The 24,350-nt window shown below is 44.0% G+C and overlaps 2 protein-coding genes across 2 annotated transcripts in view; both read left to right on the plus strand.

Annotated features, from left to right (window-relative positions):
• The window catches only part of CFAP91 (cilia and flagella associated protein 91), a 514,242-nt gene that overhangs the window by 302,057 nt on the left and 187,835 nt on the right, over positions 1–24,350 (plus strand). The window lies entirely within an intron of this gene.
• Positions 14,586–22,519, plus strand: NDUFB4 (NADH:ubiquinone oxidoreductase subunit B4). The gene is made up of 3 exons (XM_070741916.1): positions 14,586–14,833; positions 15,402–15,548; positions 22,359–22,519. The coding sequence occupies exons 1-3, from the start codon at positions 14,591–14,593 to the stop codon at positions 22,419–22,421; spliced, it is 453 nt and encodes a 150-aa protein (XP_070598017.1). The 5' UTR covers positions 14,586–14,590; the 3' UTR covers positions 22,422–22,519.

Genomic DNA, 24,350 nt, shown 5'->3' on the forward strand with positions numbered 1-24,350 from the left:
TATAAAATAGATAAGGAAGGTATCCACCCCACAACAGAGAAGCTGAGAGCAATTAGAGAAGCCCCAGAGCCACAAGATAAGAATGAGTTGCAGGCATTTTTGGGCCTCCTTAATTTTTATTCCGTTTTTTTAAAGCAGAAGGCAACAGTAGCAGAGCCTCTCCATCGTTTACTCCAGAAGGAAGCCCGCTGGACATGGGGGAAAACTGAACGTGAAGCTTTTTCTCAAATAAAAAATTTAATAACTTCTAAAAGTGTAGTAGTCCAATATAGTGCTTCACTACCCATTAGGCTCACGTGCGACGCTTCGCCGTACGGCATAGGAGGAGTCTTAGCTCACGTTCTACCGAATAAGACAGAGGCCCCAATAGCATTCTTTTCAAGAACCATGACCAGCACAGAGAGGAATTATAGCCAGTTAGACAAGGAGGCTCTAGCATTAGTGGCAGGGGTAAAGAAGTTTCACAATTACATTTTTGGGAGAAGCTTTGAGCTAGTCACTGACCACAAACCCCTACTAGGCCTGCTAGCCCCCAACAAGCCCACTCCACCTTTTATGTCTCCAAGACTAATCAGATGGGCCCTTTTCCTCTCAGGGTATCAGTATGAGCTCACCCACAAGGGGGGGAAGGAAATCAATCATGCAGACGGCCTCAGCAGATGCCCCATAGCAGACTTGGTAGAAGACCCTGTTCCTGCCACAGATGTGCTAATGATAGAACTCGAGGAAAACCCACTAACCACAGCAAAAGAGGTAGCTGCACACACGCAGCAAGACCAAATCCTTAAACAAGTGGTGAACTGTGTTCTAAAGGGATGGCAAAATGATATTGTTAAACCTGAATTGTGTGATTTTAAGAACAAAAGGCTTGAATTATCATATGTAAAAGGTTGTTTGCTGTGGGGGGATAGAGTGATCATCCCCAAACGCCTAAGGGAAAAGGTACTCAAAATGTTACACGTGGGCCATCCTGGGATTGTCAGGATGAAGAGCCTAGCAAGGGGGCATTTATGGTGGCCAGGGCTTGATGCTGATATTGAAAGTTGGGTTTCAAAGTGTGACCCGTGCCAAGAGTCTAGGCCCAGTCCCCCCAAAACAACTCCGGCTGAGTGGGAACAGCCTGCTGGCCCTTGGTCTAGGATCCACATTGATTTTGCTGGCCCAGTGGGGTCTCAGTACTTCCTAATAGTGGTTGATGCTTTCTCCAAATGGTTGGAAATAATAGCAATGAACAACATAACCACAAGTGCCACTATCAAGGTATTGAGCAGACTGTTTGCATCCCATGGTTGCCCTGATCTATTAGTGTCTGACAATGGACCACAACTAACAGCCAGGCAATTCGAATTATTCCTAGATGGCCTAGGGGTCAGACATGCCCTCATCTCGCCTTACTCGCCCTGGGCTAACGGGTTGGCAGAACGTTACGTAAGGGTGGCAAAGGAGGCATTGCACAGGTCAGGCCCTGGAGATGTGCAACAGAACTTGGACCAATTCTTATTAACCCAGCACATTACCCCTAACTCGCACACACATGTAAGCCCTGCAGAGTTATTGATGGGGAGAAAGTTGAGGTCACCATTAGACAGGTTAAATCCAAGGTTTTGTGTGAATAATAACCAAATGTGCATGAAACCAGAAAGAGAAATGTATTTGGGTCAAAATGTATATGTAAAATGTTTTGATGGAAATGTAAACTGGATGAAGGGAATTATTGTTAAGCAAAACGCACCCAAGACTTATATTGTTAAACTGGAGGATGGTCGTTTGTGGAAACGACACATAGACCACATTCGGAAACGAATTGAAAACCAATTGCAACAACCCGCTGACTCGGACTCTCCCCCTTCAACAGACTTTTGTACATTGCCCGAACTAAGAAACACGCAAAGAGACTTATCGGGCCAGGGGGAACCATCCAGCGACGCCGAGCCATCCTCGTCCTCCGAGGCCTTCGTTGGGCCCGCCAGGCCAAGTCCGCCGCACCGGGAGAGCAGCGGCGAGCCATCCTCCACAGTCAGTGGCGAAGGAGAAAATGGACTGCGCAGGTCAGCGCGAGAGCCTCGAAGGCCTCACCGATTGGACGACTTCGTCACGTGGCTTTCTTGATGGATGAGTCCAACTATGAGGGGAGGGGTGTTGTATCCTGGAATGGCTACCTTGTAACGCTGTAAATAGTTTGTTCCTCTTTTCCAGCGCTGTCTGAGCCCAAGCAGGAAGTCGCTCCTGATTGGCTCAGACGCGGCCGGCTCTCGCTTTGGCGGGAACCGCAAAAGTATAAAAGAAGCGGTTTCTCCCTGCAGAGCCAGTCGGTACTCGCTGAATTGTCACTTTACCTTGCTGAGCTGTCACTTGTTCTCTGAGCTGAATAAAAGTACCGATTGCTCAAAACCCTGTCTCTGGGTCTACTTCACATCTCTCATGTCTGGATCTAATTGGCTTTTGCACCAAGCTGATTCATTTTCAGACAATGATGTACAGAATGTTTCCTGCATAATGTTACGTATCAAAGAGGTGGTTTCGGCTGGTCTCTGGCCAGATACTGTAAAATGGACATTTCAGATTTGTTCTATGCACAGAACAAAATGAAGACGTGTGATTTTCAGCATGGATTGCTGTAAAATTACAACGGTCAATTTCCAATTTAGTTTACATCCAGCACACATCCAATGAATCCCTATATCAGAGCAAACACACCCAACACTCAGATTAACTGGCAAAAATAAAGCTTGATGTTTCTGTATTAAACATTAGCAAACATCAAACCAGTTAAGTGGTAAAAAAGGATAAAAAACAAGGGGAACAGGGCAGGGAGAAGGGAGAGGAAGAGATGGACAATAATCAATAATTTATACTATATCTTGTATGTGGTTTTCTCTTTTAAATGGCACAGAACTTTCAAGAGCCATTGAGAACAAAATTGTGGCTAATTAGCATGAACTGTCCCAAAACCATAGTGTTTGATTGTTTTGATTTTAAACATGAAATGTATCTGCCAGAAACAGCAGGAGAATAGAAATAGAAATAGAAGTAGGACATCAGATTGCCTCCCCTTTATTCTGCATTATGAAGGAAACGCTTTTGGTGCAAGAAATGATGAATTCAACATAGATCAGCTCATACCTGATTTAGCTATAGATAGAGGTGAGTTTCAGCAGGTTCTGACCAGTTCTGGAGAATCTGTAGTAGAAGTTCTGAGTAGTTCAGACAACCAGTAGATACCACCTCTGACTGGCCCCACCTCCATCTATTCTCTGCCTCCAGAGTCCCAGCTGATTGGGAGAAAATGGAGATTTCTGCAGCATCCTTCCCTTGCCACGCCCACCAAACCACACCAACAGAACTGGCAGTAAAAAAATTGAATCCTACCACTATAGATGATACAGAGGGGAGGATGACCAACACCCCCTCCCGCAAAGATGTCAATAGTGACCACAGATGAATGGAGGCGAGGAAGGAACACGATGCTGGGAACTCTGAGGGCATATGGATAGAAAGGCAAAGTAAGACATACTGGAAACTTAGAACTGGCAATAATTGAGAAGAAGCAGCAGGGAAAAGACTGTGAAGATGTGGGCAAGCAGAGTAGGGGGACAGGCTAAGATATAATACAGTATAAAGAAGTAAAGATACTTAGTGTTTTTTCTGCAATTTTAAGATGGATGGATTTCAAGAATTCTGCAACAAGATGTTGGCTGGGAAATTCTGGAACTTGAGGTTCACCAATCATTGAGACTGAGCAACATTGTAGTACCAATATTGAAGGGCAGACAGGGAGCTGCTGAGCAGGAACTGTAATTGGGAGGGGGGAGTGATATACACCCCTCCTTGCCCTGTCTAAATTTTGTTTTGTCTGAAATTCAGAACAGTCAAAACATTGTGACTTTTGTTTAGTTGAACCCTAGCTGACCTGAACGAGTTATGCAGACCCAGTTTGCTCCAGGTTTGAAACAATTTTGTGGACAGTTACTTTACATACTAATATTCACAGTATGGGAAATAAGCAAGATGGGTCAAGGTTTTATTACCAAAAATCAGATTTCATTTTATTAAGTGAAATGGTGAAACCGCATTTGATGACTCCTCTGACTGCCTGAAAAATGAACAGGAAACTACTTGCTCAAAGCAACAGAAGTAACAAAAACAATATAAGGGGAAAGAAAATATATTGTATGTAAAACGATATCTCCCAAATCCGCAAAAAAAAAAAAAGTGAAATGATGTCACAAGCGCATGAACTAAAATAAGTGAAAAATATTCAATAAAATACTTTTTGGGGTTTTTTTTTGGCAAAACTTACTATTGGGGGACAGTTGATTCTCAAGAACATGGATCTTTTTGTCCACACTCATAGAACATAGAATCATAATGCTGGAAAGAACCTTGGAGGTCTTTTAAGCCAACTCTCTGGTTAAGGCAGGAGATCTTATACCAATGATGGAGAACATTTTTTCCCTTGGGTGCCAAAAGAGCGTGAGCGCACACTATCGTGCATGTGTGAGTGCCCACACCCATAATTCAATGCCTGGGAAATGCAAAAACAGCTTCCCCAACCCCCGGAGGCCCTCTGGAGGCCAGAAAGGTTCCATTTCCCAACTTCTCTGGAAGCCAGGGGTTGGTAGAAATACACTCTCCCATCCTCCCGGAGACTCCCTGGAAGCCAAAAATGCCCTCCCAGAACCTCTGTGAAAGCCAAAAAATCAGCTGGCTGACATACACATGCACATTGGAGCTGAGCTAGGGCAACGGCTCGCGTGCCAGCAGATATGGTTCCATGTGCCCAGGGCCGCCATCATAGTTCCCTCTAAGCTGAGCAGTGAGCAATCGCTCACTTAAAAATCATCATCAACTCAGAGTTTTCCAAACCTGCCCAGAAGCCGAGAGGGAAAGAGTGAGAGGGAAAGGGAGAGAGAGGAAGAGAGGAAGAGAGAGAAACAGATAGGAAAAAGAGAGGAAGGAAAAGAGAAAGAAAAAGAATGGGAGTAAGGAAGAGAGAAAGAAAATCAAAATCTAGTTTGAAACTAGCTCAACTATTTAAGTGGCATTTTGATGTTGATAGAGTTGCCCTATTATGAGCTCACTGTTATAGACACACAGTACAGTATTTTATTTTGAAATTCTCTGAGGCAAAACAGGGCGGGTGTTTTGTTTGTTTGTTTGTTTGTTTGTTTGTTTGTTTGTTTATTTATTATTTCTGTGCCGCCCAGTCCCGAAAGGACTGCCGCTCAGACACTATACTTTTCGGGGGCCCCCCAAAAAAAATTAGAGGGAACACTGGCCGCCATCAGGAATTTTGGGGCCCCATACAGCCTAAGTGTCTGGGGCCCCCGCCATTGTAAAACTACTTTAAGTCGCCAAGCCACTCCATCTTCCGGGGATCATTTCCCGCTTTACGCCAAGCGAGGCGGTCCCATAGGCCAGTGTTTCCCAACTTTGGCAACCTGAAGATATCTGGACTTCAACTCCCAGAATTCCCCAGCCAGAGAATGCTGGCTGGGGAATTCTGGGAGTTGAAGTCCAGATATCTTCAAGTTGTCAAGGTTGGGAAGCACTGCCATAGGCTATTTCAGGAACTGGGTTAAGCCGATTGTGAGGACTCATCCAGGAGAAAGAAAGAAGCGGGAGCGGCGAGGGAAAGAAAGAGCCTCCTGGCATCGGTCAGGTGGAGCATGGCTTATTTACAGCTCCTTGGCACTTCTCGCTTCTTGGAAGAGGCCTTGTTGACAAAACCATGTGCTTTCTAGTGAGGGGAGAGGGGAGGGGAATCCCACACCCGGCAGCCACCAGCGAGGAGCTGGAAAGGACGAGGGGAGAGAAAAAGCAGGGCACCAGCAGTCGGGCAGGTGTCTTGAGGGAGCACTCCCACCGGGAAGGAAGGGAAGAAAGGCGAGGGCAAGCTATGAAGGAAGGAAGGAAGGAAGGAAGGAAAGAAGGAAGGAAGGAAGGGTAAAAGGGGTGAGCAAGAGAGGAATGGATGAATGAATGGACGGAGGGTGGGAAGGAAGGAAGGAAGGAAGGAAGGAAGGAAGGAAAGAGGGAAGGGACAGGAACAGAGGAAAGGTGAAAGGGGAGAGTAAGGGAGGAAGGAGTGAAAGAAGGGAGTGAGGGAGGAAAGAAGGGAGGAAGGAGAAGGAAAGCAAGAAATGGAGGGAGGGAAGGAAGGAAGGAAAGAAAGGGGGAAGGGACAGGAACAGAGGAAGGAAGCAAGGAAACTTATGAAAGGGGAAAGTAAGAGAGGAAGGATTGAAGGAAGGGAGGGAGGGAAGAAGGTAGGAAGGAGAAAGAAAAGAAGAAATAGAGGAAGGGAAGGTAAAAGAGAGAAAGAAAAAGAGCAAGAAAGAAAGCAAGAAAGCAAGAGAATGAAAGAGAAACAAAAAGAGAGAGGGGGAATGAAAGAACTGGAAGGAGGGAAGGAAGGAGAGAAAGAAAGAGAAAGAAATAAAGCAAGAGAAAGAAAAAAGAATGAAAGAGCAAGAGAGAAAGAGAGAAAGTAAAAGAAACAAAAGAAAGAAAGAAAGAAAGAAGGAAAGAAAGAAAGAAAGAAAAGAAAGAAAGAGAATGAAAGAGAAATAAAAATAGAGAGAGGGAATGAAAGAAATGGAAGGAGGGAAGGAAGGAGAGAAAGAAAGAGAAAGAAAGAAAGCAAGAGAAAGAAAAAAAGAATGAAAGAGCAAGAGAGAAAGAGAGAAAGAAAGAAAGAAAAAGAAAGAAAGAAAGAAAGAAAGGCAACTTCAAAGATAGGCTCACTGAGCGGATGCATGAAAAGAGGGACCTTGCCTCCCCCTCGCGCCTCGCCCTTCCCACCCGGCCGGCCGCGCGCACTTACCTGCTCCCAGCGCCAGCAGCAGGAAGGCGAGTAAGCCAGCGCCCGCCCAAAAGAAGCCATTGGCTCTGGGCGGCGGGCGGTGTTCACGGCCCTCCCGAATCCCCGGCCCAGCACCTCCAGAGGCTGAAAGGCGCTACTCTCTTGCCCTCGCAATCCTTGGGGGACACACAAGGCCGGCAGAGAAGCCGGCCAGGCTCAGCCCTCTCCCGGCTTCTCCAGCAGTGCGGCTTGGCTTCCAGAGGGCCAAGTCACCCCCGCGCTTTCTTCCATGGCTGCCATCGGGGCTCCCTGCCTGTCTGCCGGCCTCCCTGCCTTCTTTCCTCACGGGGGTGGGAAGAAGGTACGGGCCGCGGTCAGAGAAGCTCCGCAGAGGCGAAGTTTGGCGAGGTGTCTCTGGTCCTTTTGCTTTCCCCATCGCAATCGGGGTTGGAGAGTTTTTGGCGAGCGCCGCCCCCCCCCCCCCATTTTTCAATTTGGCCGGGCTCCTGACGCCACTCCCAGTAGTACCGGCCTATCGGCGGCCCTGCATATGCCACTGTGGCATTGTGCCATAGGTTCGCCATAAATAAAAATAAAATCACTGTCTTATACCAATATAATTAAATGGTTGAATCCTATATAACCCTTATCCCTAAAGACATTGAAAACAGACACCATTTGGAGAATTATAGACCGATTGCATTACTTAACACTGACTATAAAATATTTGCATCAATAATTGCGGACAGACTAAAAAATATATTAAATAAAATTATTCATTCTGACCAAAACGGATTCCTTCCGGGAAGAAATATTTCCACAAACACAAGAACTATATTAAATGCCTTGGAATACTATGACAAAAACTATGATAAAGCAGCTGCATTAATATTTATGGATCTCAAAAAAGCTTTTGATAGTCTTCAATGGCATTATCTTATAAATCAAATTAAATTCATGAATTTTGGCTCCAAATTTTTCAATCTAATCAAAACTATTTACTCTATTCAATCGGTCAAAATTCTTTTTAACAATGATATTACTAACACAATCACTATAACTAAGGGTGTACGCCAAGGATGTCCTCTGTCCCCACTTATTTTTATTCTGGCCATCGAGACCTTTCTCAAGACTATAAGAAACAACTCACAAATTCACGGTATTATGATTAAAAAAGAACATTACAAACTGCAGGCCTTTGCGGATGACATTGTATTCATCCTACAAGATCCAATCCGAACAGCACCCATTCTATTTGACGAAATTTATAAATTTGGTGAAATATCTGGCCTACAAATCAATAAAAACAAAACACAAATTTTGACAAAAAATATGATACCAAAAGAGATACTTACCTTGGAAGAATTAATTAAAATAAAGACCACAAAAAAAATTAAATATTTAGGAATTTGGATGACTTCGAATTATGCTACGATCAAAAAAGACAATTATGAACGATTAGTTAAAGAAATACAACAAGATCTTAACAGATGGTCAAAATTAAACTTATCTATTATGGGAAAAATAGCTGCCATAAAATCAAACATTCTTCCAAGGTTTCTTTACCTATTTCAGGTTGCTCCAATAAATTTGAATAAAACTTTTTTTAATATTCTTCACAAACAAGTAAAGAAGTTTATTTGGACCAAGAAGAAGGCCAGAATAAAATTGAAAAACCTTCAAGACCTTAGATCCAGGGGTGGACTTGGACTTCCAGATTTTTACATGTATTATCAAGCTACCATTTTAACCATGATTAAAAATTGGATTACATTCCAAAACACAAGACTCTTAACTCTGGAAGGATTTGATCTTCTTGCTGGGTGGCATACTTTCTTGACAGCAGACTACCACAAAATACCCAAATACTTTAAAAATCATTACTTACGTAAAACACTAATAACAATCTGGTTTACTATAAAAAAAAATTACTACACCTCAATACCAAAATGGATATCCCCCAATGAAATAATAACTTTTCCCAATCTTTTCTCGTACTCTAAAACTCTGAGATACCAACAACTACTTGATGAATCAAACTCTCTAATTTCTAAACAACAATTGAACAATCAAGGAATTAATATAGACTGGTTAACATATTTACAAATTAAACTAAAATATGAACAACACAAAAAGCAATTTGGATTTCAAAATAATAATGTAATAGACACGATTCTTTTCGGCCCTTCTACAAAAATGATTTCAAAATTGTACAACTACTTACTAATTCAAGAAAATCCCGAAGAGCAAGTGAAATGTTGTATGATAGCTTGGGCTCAGAATTTTGGATATACGATTAACTTAATTGAGTGGGAGAAAACATGGACATCAAACTATAAAATGACAACTGCAATGTCCTATAAGGAGAACCAAATTAAAATGTTTTATCGTTGGCATTTGCCCCCAGCAAGAATATCCAAAATGTTTCCCAACTTCTCACCGACCTGCTGGAAGTGCAAGATCAAACCTGGAACCTACTACCACACATGGTGGACATGCCCAATTGCACAAAAATACTGGACAACAATTCAATCCCTAATCGACCAAGTCATGTCAATCAAATTACCACTCAAACCTGAGCTCTATCTTTTGGGGATATTCAGACAAAATCTTACTAAGACACAAAAATACCTTATACTACAAATAATAACTGCTGCCAGAATATCATATGCCTCTCTTTGGAAATCCGACCAAGTACCCTCTTTCTTTACAATAATTACGAAAATTAACGAATGTGCTGAAATGTCCAAAATAGCAATGGAAGCACAAAACAAAAATGACTCAGAATATTACGAAGCATGGGAAAGTTGGCATAAATGGGTTTCTCAGAAAAAATACAAAAAATTTTTATTGTAAAGTTTATACATTACCATACCCAAAACTACCTTCAACACTTAAATTAATATTAAAATAAATTAGAAAAGAAGCACCAAAAACTAATCAAATTTGCAACAAGAAAATATATCAAATCTCTTTTTATCTGTTTTCTAACTAACTTAACACACATTACAAACATACTGACTACTTTCAAAATAATCAATCTTTATACACACCCATCATATCACCCACATACTCCCCACTCCACAATTAAACAAAAGTCGTCCATAAAAATGTCTGCATTAAATGCAGACTCTTCTCTCTTTCTTTCTTTTCTTTTTTTATATTCCTTTTTTCTTTTCTTTTCTCCCTTTCTCTTTTTCTTTATTCCACCTCTTTACAACTAAAACTTTAATGTCAATATATGTATACTAAGGAATACTATATTTGAGTTACTTCCAAATATAAATAGTAAAATAAGAGTTATTACGTTTTTTCTAAAACACTTGTGTACTATAACTCACTTGTATTACAATTCTATTATAATATGTTTTGTTTTTGAATTCTCCCCCCCCTACCCTATCCTACCCCCAACCTTTCATTCTGTCCCCCCTCCCCCCAATCCCCCTCCCTGTTTTTAATTATTCTTGTAAATAAATAAAGTATTTTTCAAAAATAATAATAATAATAATTAAATGGTTGTTTCAATCTACTTTTGAAAACCTCCAGCGATGAAATACCTACAACTCCAGGAGGCAAGCTATTCCATTGTTTAGTTGTTCTCATTGTCAGAAAAGTTCTCCTTGCTTCTAGGTTGGATTTTTAACACGCTTTAACAAGTTTCCATCCATTACCTCTTATTCTATCCTCCAGTGCTTTGAAGAATATAGGTCAACCCCCTTTTCTGTATGACAACCCCTCAAGTAGTGTGGAACTGCTATCATAACACCTTTAGTCCTTCTGCTTGATAGACTAGCCATATCTAGTTCCTGCAACCATTTAAAAATATTTTACCACAGGATACATTTTGTGGGCATTTGGGGGATGGTCTAGCCCAAATTAGTTTTGGAAGGTCAGAATGTTGAAATCAATGTATTTGGTTTAATCTGGAAGAAAAATATTTTCTTTTCAATGAGCATTTTGTCTCCACAAATGTAAGAATTATGCATTTCTAAGGAAAAAAACCAACTCCCTTCTTACTGTTCTTTACAGACCACCCAAGGAAGAAAGTATCAAATTGCAGATTTTTCAAAGAGATGTGAAGTACCAGTAATGGGAAACTTTAACTACCTCAACATTTGTTGAGAAAGAAATTCTGACACATATGGCTCTTCCATTAATTTCCTGACCTGAAGGAGCAAGAGGATTTGCTATCATGACTTGAGCCTAATCAGAAAGAAGTTAATTAAACATTATTAAACTAAGGGGCATAGATACAATCCCTAAGCAAAAATTGAGTAGAACCATTTTAGTTTACGTCAAAAACTCAGAAAGAGTTTGGAAGCAACTTTACTAGCTAACAATTTTTATTAAAAGGTGCTACCAAACTCCTTCTGATATTTTTTTAAATGTTAAGGAATTAATGTAGAACAATGATACCTACAGAGTGTCCAGCAAACATGGAAAACAGGGAAATCAAGGAATTATCAGGGAATTCATGAAAAAATGGAATAAATCGGGGAAAAACCAATTTATTAAAATGTTTAAAAGTCAGAGGAAAATCATGTAAAAAAACCTGGATCGTGCTGCCTGGCAGAGTCAAGCAAAAATGAACATAAGTGTGGCAACAACTTGCTTCCTCAGCTACTGATACTATTAGCTGGAACAAAGCTATCACTCATGGTCCCCAAGCCTGCCGGCCTAGATGTGTTTTTAACCCCTTTCGAAAGGCAAGGAGAGTAGAGGCAGGGCAGATCTCCGGGGTGGGGGTGGGGTGGGGGGTTTCCCCTATCCTACACAGAACTACAATTCTTCTGCTCTATACATGTTTTTATTCTATTGTATTCTATTTTCTCTGTTAACAGATGATATATTTTACATTTATAGGAAAAATTTATTGAAGACACCTGCATGATCTTCCTTGATGAGCTCCTGTTAGTTTATCTGTTCTCATTCTTCTTGGAAAATGGCTGCCTTGTGTCCAAAGTGAAGAAAGAGGTAAGAGGCTGGAAGCAGAGGCTACACAATATGCCAAGGCTCATTTGTGGAGATTCTCAGTCATCCAAGTCATAGTTGTCCCAAAGGTGCTTTTTCAAAAGGCAACTAGACTTTCTGGTTTTTCTCTGAAGATATTTTGCTTTTTTATTTTATTTTATTTTATTTTATTTTATTATTTTATTTTATTTTATTTTATTATTTTATTTTATTTTATTTTATTATTTTATTTTATTTTTTATTTTATTTTTTATTTTGTCCAATACAAAATGAAGGTTGAAGAGAATAAACATGTAGTAAAATATATCAAGAAAAGGATAGAAGGAGAGATACGAGAATAAAATACGTCAACCTGAAGAAGCTACTTCAGCTCTAAAAAAGCACCTTTGGGACATGCTACAGATCAGAGGTGGTATTCGGTAGGTTCTGACCAGTTCTGAAGAAATAGTAGCGGAAATTTTGAGTAGTTCGGAGAATACCAGGTCTGAGTGGCCTCACCCCTATCTATTTTCTGCCTCCTGAGTCCCAGCTGATCAGGAGGAAATCGGGATTTTATGTTATCCTTCCCCTGAAGTGGGGAGGGAATGGAGATTTTGCAGTACTGTTCCCCTGCCACGCCCACAGAACCATTTGTAAAAAAAAATTGAATCCCACCACTGCCACAGACTTGTTGCTGGTATGAGATTCGAAGGACCCTCCATTCTTTCCTCACTATGAAATTGGAGAAAGTTCCACTGGTAAGGTGACCAGACGTCCCGCTTTTGGTGGGACAGTCCCGCTTTTGAGCAATTTGTCCCACTGCGTTTTTAAAAAGTCCCAATTTTTAAAAAATGGGTCGTCTGATCACCTTAGCTTTGGAGAATAACGTACAGTTCTGGTTGGTTGGGAGTGCCCGATGGCGACACCCACAGAAGTTTTGCCAAGCTGCGCCAAAAATTAAATGGAGGAACGAAACAGAACAAGGGGAATAGACTGGAAGAAATAGAGGGGAGGCCGATCGGGGTTGCTTTGAGGCGTTGTTGCCATCGCTCACGGCTTTAGCTCTGATACGTTTTTAACTTCTCTCTCCCACATTGAGTGGTAAATAAAGAAATATAGCCAAATCTTTCCCCATTCGGTGGAGTGGCCAAGGACTTTTCTTCCTCCCTGTCCCCGCCTCCTCAAATGAAGGTACGGACACCTGATATAGATTGACCACATGGAATATGCATGGGAATCGCCCCTCGCCCACCCGGCCCTCCTGCTCGTCCATGCCTACAAGACGGGGGCCCTGAGCCTCCCCACAGACACCGCTGGAGCAGCTAACCTCCTCAGCAAGCGGCCCTGCACTGTCCAGGCCAGGAAGAACCCACCCCCCACACCTGTGGCTGCTGTCCTAAAGGTATTTTTACACACACACACAAAATGTTGCCCCCCCCCAGCAATGGTGTCCCGGTTTACCTAAATTATAATCCGGTCACTTTATCCACTGGCCACAACCTTAAGAGCAATATCACCATATAATGGCACAGTAACAGAGGGCATTGCAGGAATGCAAGATTGTAAAGCCAGATCCTGTGGAAATAATCAAAACTATGTCATTATTTGCCAACTTGGTGCATAAAATCAGAGTGCCTTGCCTCTGTTTTGTATTGTTTAACAATTTGTGACATTCATCTTGTTGCTCCCATCCAAGAACCCCTGCATTGGTTGAGATAGCCAGGCCTTTTGATGTAGCGTACTCCATCACTACTCATTTTCCCTCTTCCCTTCTAAAATGCTGCTGCAATTACAAACTCAGTACCTGGGTTTAAGCATCTACAACATTTGTACAGCCTCAGATATTTGCCTCCTCTTGCCCTGAATATTTATTTTATATTTATTTATTTATTTGATTTTTATGCTGCCCTTCTCCTTAGACTCAGGGCGGCTTACAACATGTTATCAATAGCACGTTTTAAACAGAGCTAGGCTATTGCCCCCACAATCCGGGTCCTCATTTTACCCACCTCGGAAGTATGGAAGGCTGAGTCAACCTTGAGCCTGTGATGAGATTTGAACAGCTGACCTTCAGATCTACAAGTCAGCTTCAGTGGCCTGCAGTACAGCACTCTACGTGTTGCGCCACCCCATTCCACCTTAGCACAATGAATAACAGCATGTAGGAATATCATACTCTGACCTGGAACTGGAAACCAGTCTAGTCTTATATAAAAAGAGTGTTTGCTGCAACTGGCCAGGAAGACGTCACTCTTAACAGTGTGCCTTATTTTTTGCACAGCTTTTAAAATGTATAATAAAAAGTTATAAACCTGAAATAAGGTTCTCAGATGATAGTGTTCACCAACTTTGCGATTTTTAAGATATGTGAACCTAAACTTTCGAATTCTCCAGCCAAGTTTTTATTTATTTATTTACTTGTCAAACATGTACAAGATAGCAGGTATAGGAATAAACATAAGCGAAATAAGTACAGATAAATGAGGACAATAGGACAGTAATACAGGGACGGTAGGCACAATGGTGCACTTATGCACGCCCCTTACAGACCTCTTAGGAATGGGGTGAGGTCGACTGTACATAATGTAAGGTTGAAGATTTGGGGGTTAGATGAACTATGTGTATTATACAATACTATACTATACAGCGTACTGGGAGTTGAAGTCAACACGTCTTAAATTTGCCAAAATTGAAAAACACTCTTGTCTCCTATTTATTACCGCAACTATGAAATGGATTCAAGGTTTCGCAATCGTTTGTTGGAATTTCGTGCATGGACTTCTCCACTTTCTTAGCTCTGTGGCGCAAAGGAAAGGCCAAGCGCCGTGCGCGCGCATGCGCGTAAGAGCAAGCCGAGCCTATGTTTTGCCCTCGGCCATGGTCGTGTCCTCCGTCTCCCGCTTGGCGACCAAATATCGCCCGGCGCCTCTAGCGAGTTTGCCGCCTCAGCTGGACCCCGAACAATACCAATGGACCCCCGAGAAACGCCGGGTGGAAGCCGAGCGGGTCGCTCTCCGCTCCCGCATCAAGCGCGACTACTGGCTGCGGCTTAATGACCCTCGACGGACGGAGCAACTCGTGAGTCGCAGGCGGGGCTTCTTTCCCGAAAGGGAGGCGTCGGGCGCTTAGCTGGCTGGGGAATTCTGGGAGTTGGAGTCCTCCGGGCTTAAAGTGGCCACGGTTAATGGAGACCCCTGTTGTCAGAGGTGGGCTGCTAAGGTGGAACGGTGGCGTGTGCTCGCACCCGTGGCTCTGGGCGCTAGCGGAGTTCAGAGCAATTCTGCTACTGCACCTGGGCAGGTGTCCGCGCGCGATTTCGCTACCTGCTCAGGTGCAGCAGCAGAATTGCGCAGGACTCCGCTAGCGCCCAGAGCCACGGGGGCGAGCACACGCTCCCGTTCCACCTTAGCAGCCCACCTCTGCCTGTTGTGGACTTCAGCTCCCAGAATTCCTCAGGCAGCCAAATCGGCTGCGGAATTCTGAGACTTGAAGTCTACGAGTCTTAAAAATCTGCCGAGCTTTTATAGTAGGTGGTGTAGGGGAAAAAAGCCACGAAACCATTGATGGCATTAACGTGGGCACAGGTGCCGTAATGGACTTCTTTCTCGGTGTGTAACGGGCCATTTTCCCCTTCTCTTTGATTTAGGTAGATGATGCTGTAGTTCGTTGGGATTATGCCAGGAGGCAAAACGTGAATCCTAGTTATCGTTTTACTCCTAAAAGCTCCCTGTTGAGTCTTCTTTGGGGAGCAGGGCCCTTTATTTTCTGGTATTATGCCTTCAAATCCAGCAGGGTAAGTTTTTAAAGTTTACATTACTTTTTGCTGTTTGCTGATAGAAGTGACTTCCTGCCTGTAAATGCTTCAAGTGTCTCTAAAACCTAGGAAATGACATGAAGCATAATGCACGGTGTCCCCTTTGTTTTTGTGGATTATATTTCTTCCAAGAGCTGGACAAATAGCTACTTTTCTATTTGAAGGGGTCTTTGGTGCTCTCTGAGCTTGCTTTAAAGCTGAGCTTTAAACTTTTTAAAGTTTACATTACTTTTTGCTGTTTGCTGATAGAAGTGACTTCCTGCCTGTAAATGCTTCAAGTGTCTCTAAAACCTAGGAAATGACATGAAGCATAATGCACGGTGTCCCCTTTGTTTTTGTGGATTATATTTCTTCCAAGAGCTGGACAAATAGCTACTTTTCTATTTGAAGGGGTCTTTGGTGCTCTCTGAGCTTGCTTGTTTTCTTGCAGATATTATTATTATTATTTATTAGATTTGTATGCTGCCTCTCTCCGCAGACTCGCAGATGTTTCATTACCCTAACTAGGTAACACAGCAATAGCATTCAGACTGGTATACCACTTCATAGTGCTTTTACAACCCTAAGCGGTTTACAGAATCAGCATATTGCCCCCAGCAATATGGGTCCTCATTAGCAAGAATGGGTTGCTTATTTGTACCCTGTCTATTATTATTCTTATGATTCTTGACGATTGTATCTTTTCCTTTATGCACACTGAGAGTATAGGCATCAAAGACAAATTCCTTGTGTGTCCAATTGCACTTGTCCAATAAAAAATTCTATTCTATTTACCCACCTCGGAAGGGTAAGTCAACTTTGAGCCAACCTTGAGATTTGAACTGCTGAACTACAGCTAGCAGTTAGCTAAAGTAGCCTGCAGTGCTGCACTCGAACCACCATGCCACAACATCAGTGCTGTTTGCTGTCAGTATATATGTTGGTGTCTTGCCTGTCTGTGTGGGTGAGGTGGTAGTCATAGAGATTTTTTTGGTTGGCCTGTTGATTGATAGCTCTTTGGCAGTTTCTTGATTGGGGATTTACTGGATTGTTGATCTGAAGTTCTGCCAGCATTCTGCCTGTTTGTCCTACATAGTGTTTGTTGCAGTTCTTACATTGTATGTTGGAGACGTTTCCTGTGTTTTCTTGAGTCTTAGGATGTTTCTACTGGGAGGAGCATAGAAACATAGTGCAGTTAGTAGAAATAAAAAGAGGACACATTTTCTTGTGGGTGACTCGACTGTTAGAGGTGTTGATTTGCGACAGAGTAAGGATGTGGTGAAGGTGATGAGGTGTCTCCCAGGGGCCACTGCCAGCAGGGACAGGAGGCGGATTACAAACATTGTCAAGGCTGTGAGTAAAGGTAAAAATGTTGGTGTGGTGGTGCATCTTGGCACAAATGATTTGTGCCAGAGAAATGTTAATGTAGTAAAAAGAGATTTTCAATGTCTAAGTGTGGAGCTGGGTAAAATAACTGATTCAGTGACTTTCTCAGAGGTGTTACCAGTTTGTGGCCAGGAGGATAAAACAACTTGTATCAGAGAGTTTAATGTGTGGTTAAGGCAGTGGTGTAAAGCTGAAGGTTTTGGCTATGTAAGTCATGATGTCAGTAGGTGGTCTAATAGGGAGTTGTTTAAGAGGGATGGTTTGCATCCATCATACAGAGGTACCCAGGTGCTCGGTGAGGAATTCAGATCTTTTTTGGACAGGCATTTAAACTAGGTAAAGGGGACAGAGATGTAACTGATGTGGATGATTTCTGTCCCTGACCAATGAGGATAAATCAGTTTCTGGAAGCTTATAAAATAGATGTAGTTGTTGATGATAAGGGGCAAACTAATAATGAAAATAATGTTCTTTGGGTAATGTGCACGAATGCTTGAAGCTTGAGCAACAAGCTCTGTGAGTTAATGGCCATAATATCTAGAGATCATTTGGATCTGGTTGCCATAACTGAGACATGGTTTAAGGATTCTAATGAATGGGAAATATCCATACCAGGATATACACTGTATAGGAAGGATAGAATAGAGAGAAGGGGAGGTGGAGTAGCCATTTATGTTAAAGAAAGTCTAAAAACAACACTAATTCAAAATACATGTAAAGATCTGGATTTGCATGCAAAATAAAGATGGTTCTGTCATTAGAATTGGGGTGATCTATAGGCCTCCAGGGCAATCTGAGGAATATGACAACAAGATGGTGGATGAAATTACCCAATGGCAGTAAAGGGAGATATTGTGGTTATGGGTGATTTCAACATTCCTGATGTTGACTGGAATATAGCACTGATGATGTTACCTAGTTAGGGTAATGAAGATTATTATTATTATTTTATTATTTATTGGATTTGTATGCTGCCCCTCTCCGCAGACTCGGGGCGGCTAACAACAGTGGTAAAACAACATGAACAATCCAATTAATAAAAACAACTAAAAAACCCTTATTATAAAAAAACAAACATACACGCAAACATACCATGCATAACTTATAATAGTCTAGGGGGAAAGGATAACTTAACTCCCCCATGCCTGGCGACAAAGGTGGGTCTTAAGTAATTTGCGAAAGACAAGGAGGCTGGGGGCCGTTCTAATCTCTGGGGGGAGTTGGTTCCAGAGGGCCGGGGCTGCCACAGAGAAGGCTCTTCCCCTGGGGCCCGCCAAACGACATTTTTGGTCGATGGGACCCGGAGAAGGCCAACTCTGTGGGACCTTATCAGCCGCTGGGATTCATGCGGTAGAAGGCGGTTCCGGATGTATTCTGGCCCAATGCCATGTAGGGCTTTAAAGGTCATTACCAACACTTTGAATTGTGACCGGAAGATGTGCAAGAAAACAAGCAAGCTCAGAGAGGACCAAGGATCTCTCATTTCAACCCTGAGCTAAAAATATTCTCTTTTATTGCTACCTTTCTGTGAAGTTCTGTGCTTGGAAATATCTATATGGAAGGTGTTTGTCTCATTGGGCTGACAAGTGGAGACCTTTTGAGATCCAGGTCCTCTGACAATTGATACAGCTCATTTCTGAACTCAGGAGACCTGGAAGTTTAGTTGTAGGTAACCAAACAATGAATTGTCTTTAGTTATTGCTGCTGCAAAAAATCAAGCCACATAGATACCGTGTTTCCCCGATAGTAAGACCCCCCCGATTGTAAGACATATGGGGGGTTTCAGGGGGGTCGGCTAATATAAGCCATACCCCGAAAGTAAGACTTTCGGGGAAACACGGTACTAAAAGCGAGGGAGGCGTCCGCTACTCCCGCCGCCGCCTTTGCTTTCCCCGCCGCGCCTGGGGCTGCCTGCCTGCCTGCTGCCGTAGCCGGGCTGGGCGCGGGGCATCCTCGGTGTTGGGCAGCAGCGGGAGGAGCCGCAGCCTCCGGAGCCGGCCAGCCGGGCGTCCCCAGGACGCGCATCGCAGACCGGCCCCGCCGTGGCGCAGGAGGGATGGAGGCCGGGCCCGACGGGCTGCCGCGCAACGCCGCCTAACGCCACCCGCCCGGAGGAGAAGAGGCCTCGCCCGGGCCGAAGCCGCCTTTGGTCTCCCCGCCGCGCCTGGGGCTGCCTCCCTGCCTGCTGCCGTAGCCGGGCTGGGCGCGGGGCATCCTCGGCATTGGGCAGCAGGCAGGCAGGCAGCCCCAGGCGCGGCGGGGAGACCAAAGGCGGCTTCAGCCCGGGCGAGGCCTCTTCTCCTCCGGGCAGCCGCGCCTGCCGTGCAACGCCGCCTAACGCCGCCCGCCCGGAGGAGAAGAGGCCTCGCCCGGGCCGAAGCCGCCTTTGCTCTCCCCGCCGCGCCTGGGGCTGCCTGCTTGCCTGCTGCCCAACGCCGAGGATGCCCCGCGCCCAGCCCGGCTACGGCAGCAGGCAGGCAGGCAGCCCCAGGTGCGGCGGGGAGAGCAAAGGCGGCTTCGGCCCGGGCGAGGCCTCTTCTCCTCCGGGCAGCCGCGCCTGCCACGCAACGCCGCCTAACGTCGCCCGCCTGGAGGAGAAGAGGCCTCGCCCGGGCCGAAGCCGCCTTTGCTCTCCCCGCCGCGCCTGGGGCTGCCTGCCTGCCTGCTGCCCAACGCCGAGGATGCCCCGCACCCAGCCCGGCTATGGCAGCAGGCAGGCAGGCAGCCCCAGGCGCGGCGGGGAGACCAAAGGCGGCTTCGGCCCGGCGCGGCGGGGAGAGCAGGCAGCTCCAGGCGCTGCGGGGAGAGCAAAGGTGGCTTCGGCCCGGGCGAGGCCTCTTCTCCTCCGGGCAGCCGCGTCTTCCGCCTAACGCCGCCCGCCCGGAGGAGAAGAGGCCTCGCCCGGGCCGAAGCCGCCTTTGCTCTCCCCGCCGCACCTGGGGCTGCCTGCCTGCCTGCTGCCGTAGCCGGGCTGGGTGCGGGGCATCCTCGGCGTTGGGCAGCAGCGGGAGGAGCCGCAGCCTCCGGAGCTGGCCAGCCGGGCGCCCCCAGGACGCACATCGCGGACCGGCCCCGCCGCGGCGCAGGAGGGATGGAGGCCGGGCCCGACGGGCAGCCGCGCCTGCCGCGCAACGCCGCCTAACCCCGCCCGCCTGGAGGAGAAGAGGCCTCGCCCGGGCCAAAGCCCAAAGACGAGCCGGCCCCGGTGCCCGGGACAATATAACACATACCCCCAAAGTAAGACACAGTGGGGCTTTTGGGGGTAAAAAGATAGTAAGACACTGCCTTACTATCGGGGAAACACGGTAGTATAAATACCATTGCTGTTAACTATTTTTAGGTCTTCTTAATAATTGCAGTATTTTTATTTCTTTAGTTGTTAGTTTTCCAGATTTTTTATTCATTTATAGGTAGTCCTTGATTTACAATTACAGTTGAGCCCAGAATTTCTGTTGTTAAGTGAGAGATTTGTTAAGTGAGCTTTGCTTCATTTTTTGACTCAGTGGTTAGGTGAATCACCACAGTTGATAACTTGGTAACCTGGTTTATTTATTTATTTATTACTTAGATTTGTATGCCTCCCCTCTCCGAAGACTCGGGGCGGCTCACAACACGTGGAAACAAATCATAAATAATCTGACAATTTAAAATATTAAAGATTTAAAAAAGACCCCATATACTAACAGACATACACACAAGCATACCATATATAAATTAAACATGCCCAGGGGAAGATGTTTCAGTTCCCCCATGCCTGACGGCAAAGGTGGGTTTTAAGGAGTTGTTAATTAAATCTGCCTTCCTCATTGACTTTGCTTGTCAAAAAGTTGCAAACAATGATCATGTGACCTTGGGACACAGCAGCGGTCATAAATATGAGCCAGTTGCCCAGCATTTGAATTTTGATCATATGACCATGGGGATGCTGCAAATGTTGCAACTGAAAAATGATCGTAAGTCACTTTTTCCAAGTGCTTTTGTAACTTGGAACACTCACTGTATTTTCTGGGGAAGTGTGGCCATTAAACTAAACTTAAGTGGAATTGTTAAAATGAATTCCTAAGTTTAAATACAGTTCTGCGAAACAAGCATTTAATAATCCCAGTCTTGATTAGTAACATAATTTACACTGTTATATCCAATTTACCGTAGTTATATCCAATTTTTCAAACATATTTGTCATAATCCTTTTTTGTTGTTAGGCAGGCAATTGGACCATGTGAAAATAAACATTAAAATGAAGAACAATATCAACACATTCTAGCTTAAAGCAGATGTCTTCAATCTTGGCAACTTTAAGAGTTGTAGATTTCAACTCCTTGAATTCTCCAGCTAGCAAAGCTGGCTGGAGAATTCTGGGAGTTGAAGTCCACAAGTCTTAATTTTGCCGGGTTTGGGGACCCCTGGCTTAAAGAGTCTACATTTAGTTTATTCCTACTCATGTTTAGTACTGGGATCTTTTTAAACTGCCTTGTAATGTTAAACAGACCAGTATAAAATATTTTAATAAAACAAAAAGCTAACTCATAAATTTGCATTATTAGTTGGATTTTCTCCAAATAAGGATTGCTGTCTTATTCTGCAGAAGTTGTGGGTGCTCCATCATTGGGGGGTTTTAAGGGGAGACTGGACAATTATGAGTTCAGAGTGATATAGGTCAGTGTTGGCGAATCTTTTTTTGGTTTGCGTGCCCGAGCCCACGCCCCTTCCCTTCACCCCTGAATGCGCACCCACCCCCTTGCACTGCCCACTGCACATGCGCACAGGCCTTTCTGAAGCCTGGCGGGCAGTGGAGGGTTCCTACCGGTGTGGTCCAGAGAGCCACCCCGGTATGAACCCATTGATTTTCCACGATTTTTTTTACGGTGTCTCCGTGCGGAAGAAGCCCTCTTGCCCACCCTTGTCTTAATGCTGACCTTTATTCTTCACCCGAAGCACAGCTGAGGGCTTCTTCCACACAAAGAGGCCGGAAAAAATATAACGGAAAATCAGTGGGTTGATACCGAGGTGGCTCTCTGGACCACACTGGTATGAACCCAACACTGTTGTAGGTGAAAAAAATGCTCAAACGGGCAAACCGGAAGTGCGTTTTCCCAAAATTCCAGTTTGTCCGTTGGGGGATTTTGCATCCGGGGCTTCAGGGGACGAAACTGCCTTTCCAAAGGCCAAAAATCAGCTGGCCAGCATGTGCATGCACGATGGAGCTGACACAGGACAAAGTCTTGCATTGTCTTCCCATACAATTACGCGTGCCACAGGTTCGCCATCATGGGTATATAAATCATCGGATCGAGCAGGGGAATTGGATTAGAAGGCCCCCAAGGTCCCTTCCAACTCTGCTTCCTCTGTGATTCTGCTCAGTGCTTGAAAGGAGGTTTCTATTTTGAAATGACTTTAATCCTTGGAATTTCTGTTTCTGTGCAGGCTTATAAAGAAAGACTGAAATCAGAAGGCAGATATGAGGAGGGCTACCGTACTGGCTATTAAGTCTATGTGTGAAACTATGTATGGAAATCTTGTTGGAGAAACCATTTCTCTCTGAGTCTACTTTCAAAATAAACCTTAATAAATTATGGCTTATTCCATGTCAAGAGTATTATTTTATGAGACCTGTTGAATTAATAACAATTTTTATTTTTTAAAAACAAAGCAAACTATTTCTCCTCCCCAGTTCCTATTATGGCCTATAATTAGTTCATTGAAATCCAGCCCTTAAGTGATTGATTTTCCACATCCCTATGATTCCTAAACATAATGTTCCTCTCATTTCTTATTTCAATAGGATGTGGGTATTTTCATCTTGAACTGTTCACATCATAACTTACAGGTTTCAAATATCTGACAAATTCCTTTCTCATAAAAGTTCCTTCTGCATTAGTGACGGTGAAAAAATACTCCAAAAATACTCCATTGTTGTTGCAGCTCTACATTTCTGTATGATAGAACCATTTCTTTTTTAATGTGTTCTGAACTTTCTGTAACCTGATTCAGATGATGTGAAGGAATTCTCTCAGAAATACTGCACTGTGCTGAGTATTTTGAATTAAAATATAATTGTACCATACTTCAGATTCAGAATCATAAAGGCTCCATGAAGAGGAGCCAAAATGGTAACAAACTAGCAGCTTCCGAAATAAGCTTCCAGTTGTACTTCTGTCTTAACCCAGCACCCCAAATGCCACACCAGGGCAAGAAAATAACCAGACAAGCCCCAGCAAAAGTTACTGGAACCCATAAATCCTAACAAGCAAGAGTCATAAAGTGCTTGGGAGTCCATGAAGCCAGGAGTATGGCATCAACCTGCAATTCATTAAAGCAGTCCTGCCTTTTCCTGGGATTATTTGGCTGCCCTGCACAGTTGCTGTGCAGTTCCTGGGGCATGTGTATTTTTTTTAAGCAATTTTGGCGAGGGTTATGTTTGCATTTCCATGTACTATGAGTATTCAGACGCTTCAAGTGGTACAGAGTGTGGCAGTGAGGACAACTCTTGGGGCCCCTGGGTGGCCCATGTAACACCACTACTCTGTGAACTGCCTTGAGGCCGGTTTGCTTCCAAGTACAATTCAAGGTGTTGATTATTATCTTTAAATCCCTGCATGTTCAGGTTACTTGATGAACTGTCTCACCCCATTGGAACAAGCCCACCCACTCGCACTGGCAGAGGAGGCATGCTGTGAGCTCAGTCCATTGGTCAAGGAATCCCAGTTGGCACGATCCAGAAGAGTCTTCTCTGCTGTGGCGCTTGGCCTGTGGAACATTGTGCCACTTGAGATGAGATTGACTCCCTCTCCTGTGACCTTCCATAAGGGCCTGAAGACTTTGCCCTGCCAGATTGGGAGCATCACAACAGCGGAGCATCATGGATGAATTAAGAGGCTATCTCAATTCTCTTCCTGCACATCCTGTTCCTTCCCTTCCCATTTTTAACTAGAATTTTATTTTTCATTGTAGTTTCCATTTTTCTTATATTGGAAATATTTTTTTTCTTTTATGATTTTAATGCTTTTAATGCTGAAAGCCACCCAGTCACTTTGAAATGAGATGGGCAGCAAATAAAATTAATAAACATATGTGTTTTTCAGTCTCTAGCAATATAGAGCCTAATAAACACCATTTTTGTATGATGGGCACAGTAGTAGATAAGACAGTTTATATATAAATCTTTTTTAAAAACACTAATTGGCACAATTGTTTGCATCCACTTTCCTGCATTCTGATTCCATATACACCCCAGGATATGCTATCATGTGGAAATACCTCTGAGGGCTTAGCTCTGTGTGAATTAATTTACCGACATTCATCCCTGCTATTCCCTAAACAAATTATTCTAGCCTACGTGGCTCTGTCCTAATGGCAATCAGAAAGGCAACGTCTCAACTCTACTTGAGTTGCATTTGCAACCCCTTGCAAAAGTAG

This window comes from Erythrolamprus reginae, chromosome 2 (assembly GCF_031021105.1).
Source record: "Erythrolamprus reginae isolate rEryReg1 chromosome 2, rEryReg1.hap1, whole genome shotgun sequence".
Lineage (NCBI taxonomy): Eukaryota > Metazoa > Chordata > Lepidosauria > Squamata > Dipsadidae > Erythrolamprus > Erythrolamprus reginae.

Coding starts and splice junctions, on each gene's coding strand:
- NDUFB4 (XM_070741916.1), top strand. CDS start 14,591: ATGCGCGTAAGAGCAAGCCGAGCCTATGTTTTGCCCTCGGCCATGGTC. Junction 14,834..15,401: donor CTCGACGGACGGAGCAACTC/GTGAGTCGCAGG, acceptor TCTTTGATTTAG/GTAGATGATGCTGTAGTTCG. Junction 15,549..22,358: donor ATGCCTTCAAATCCAGCAGG/GTAAGTTTTTAA, acceptor GTTTCTGTGCAG/GCTTATAAAGAAAGACTGAA.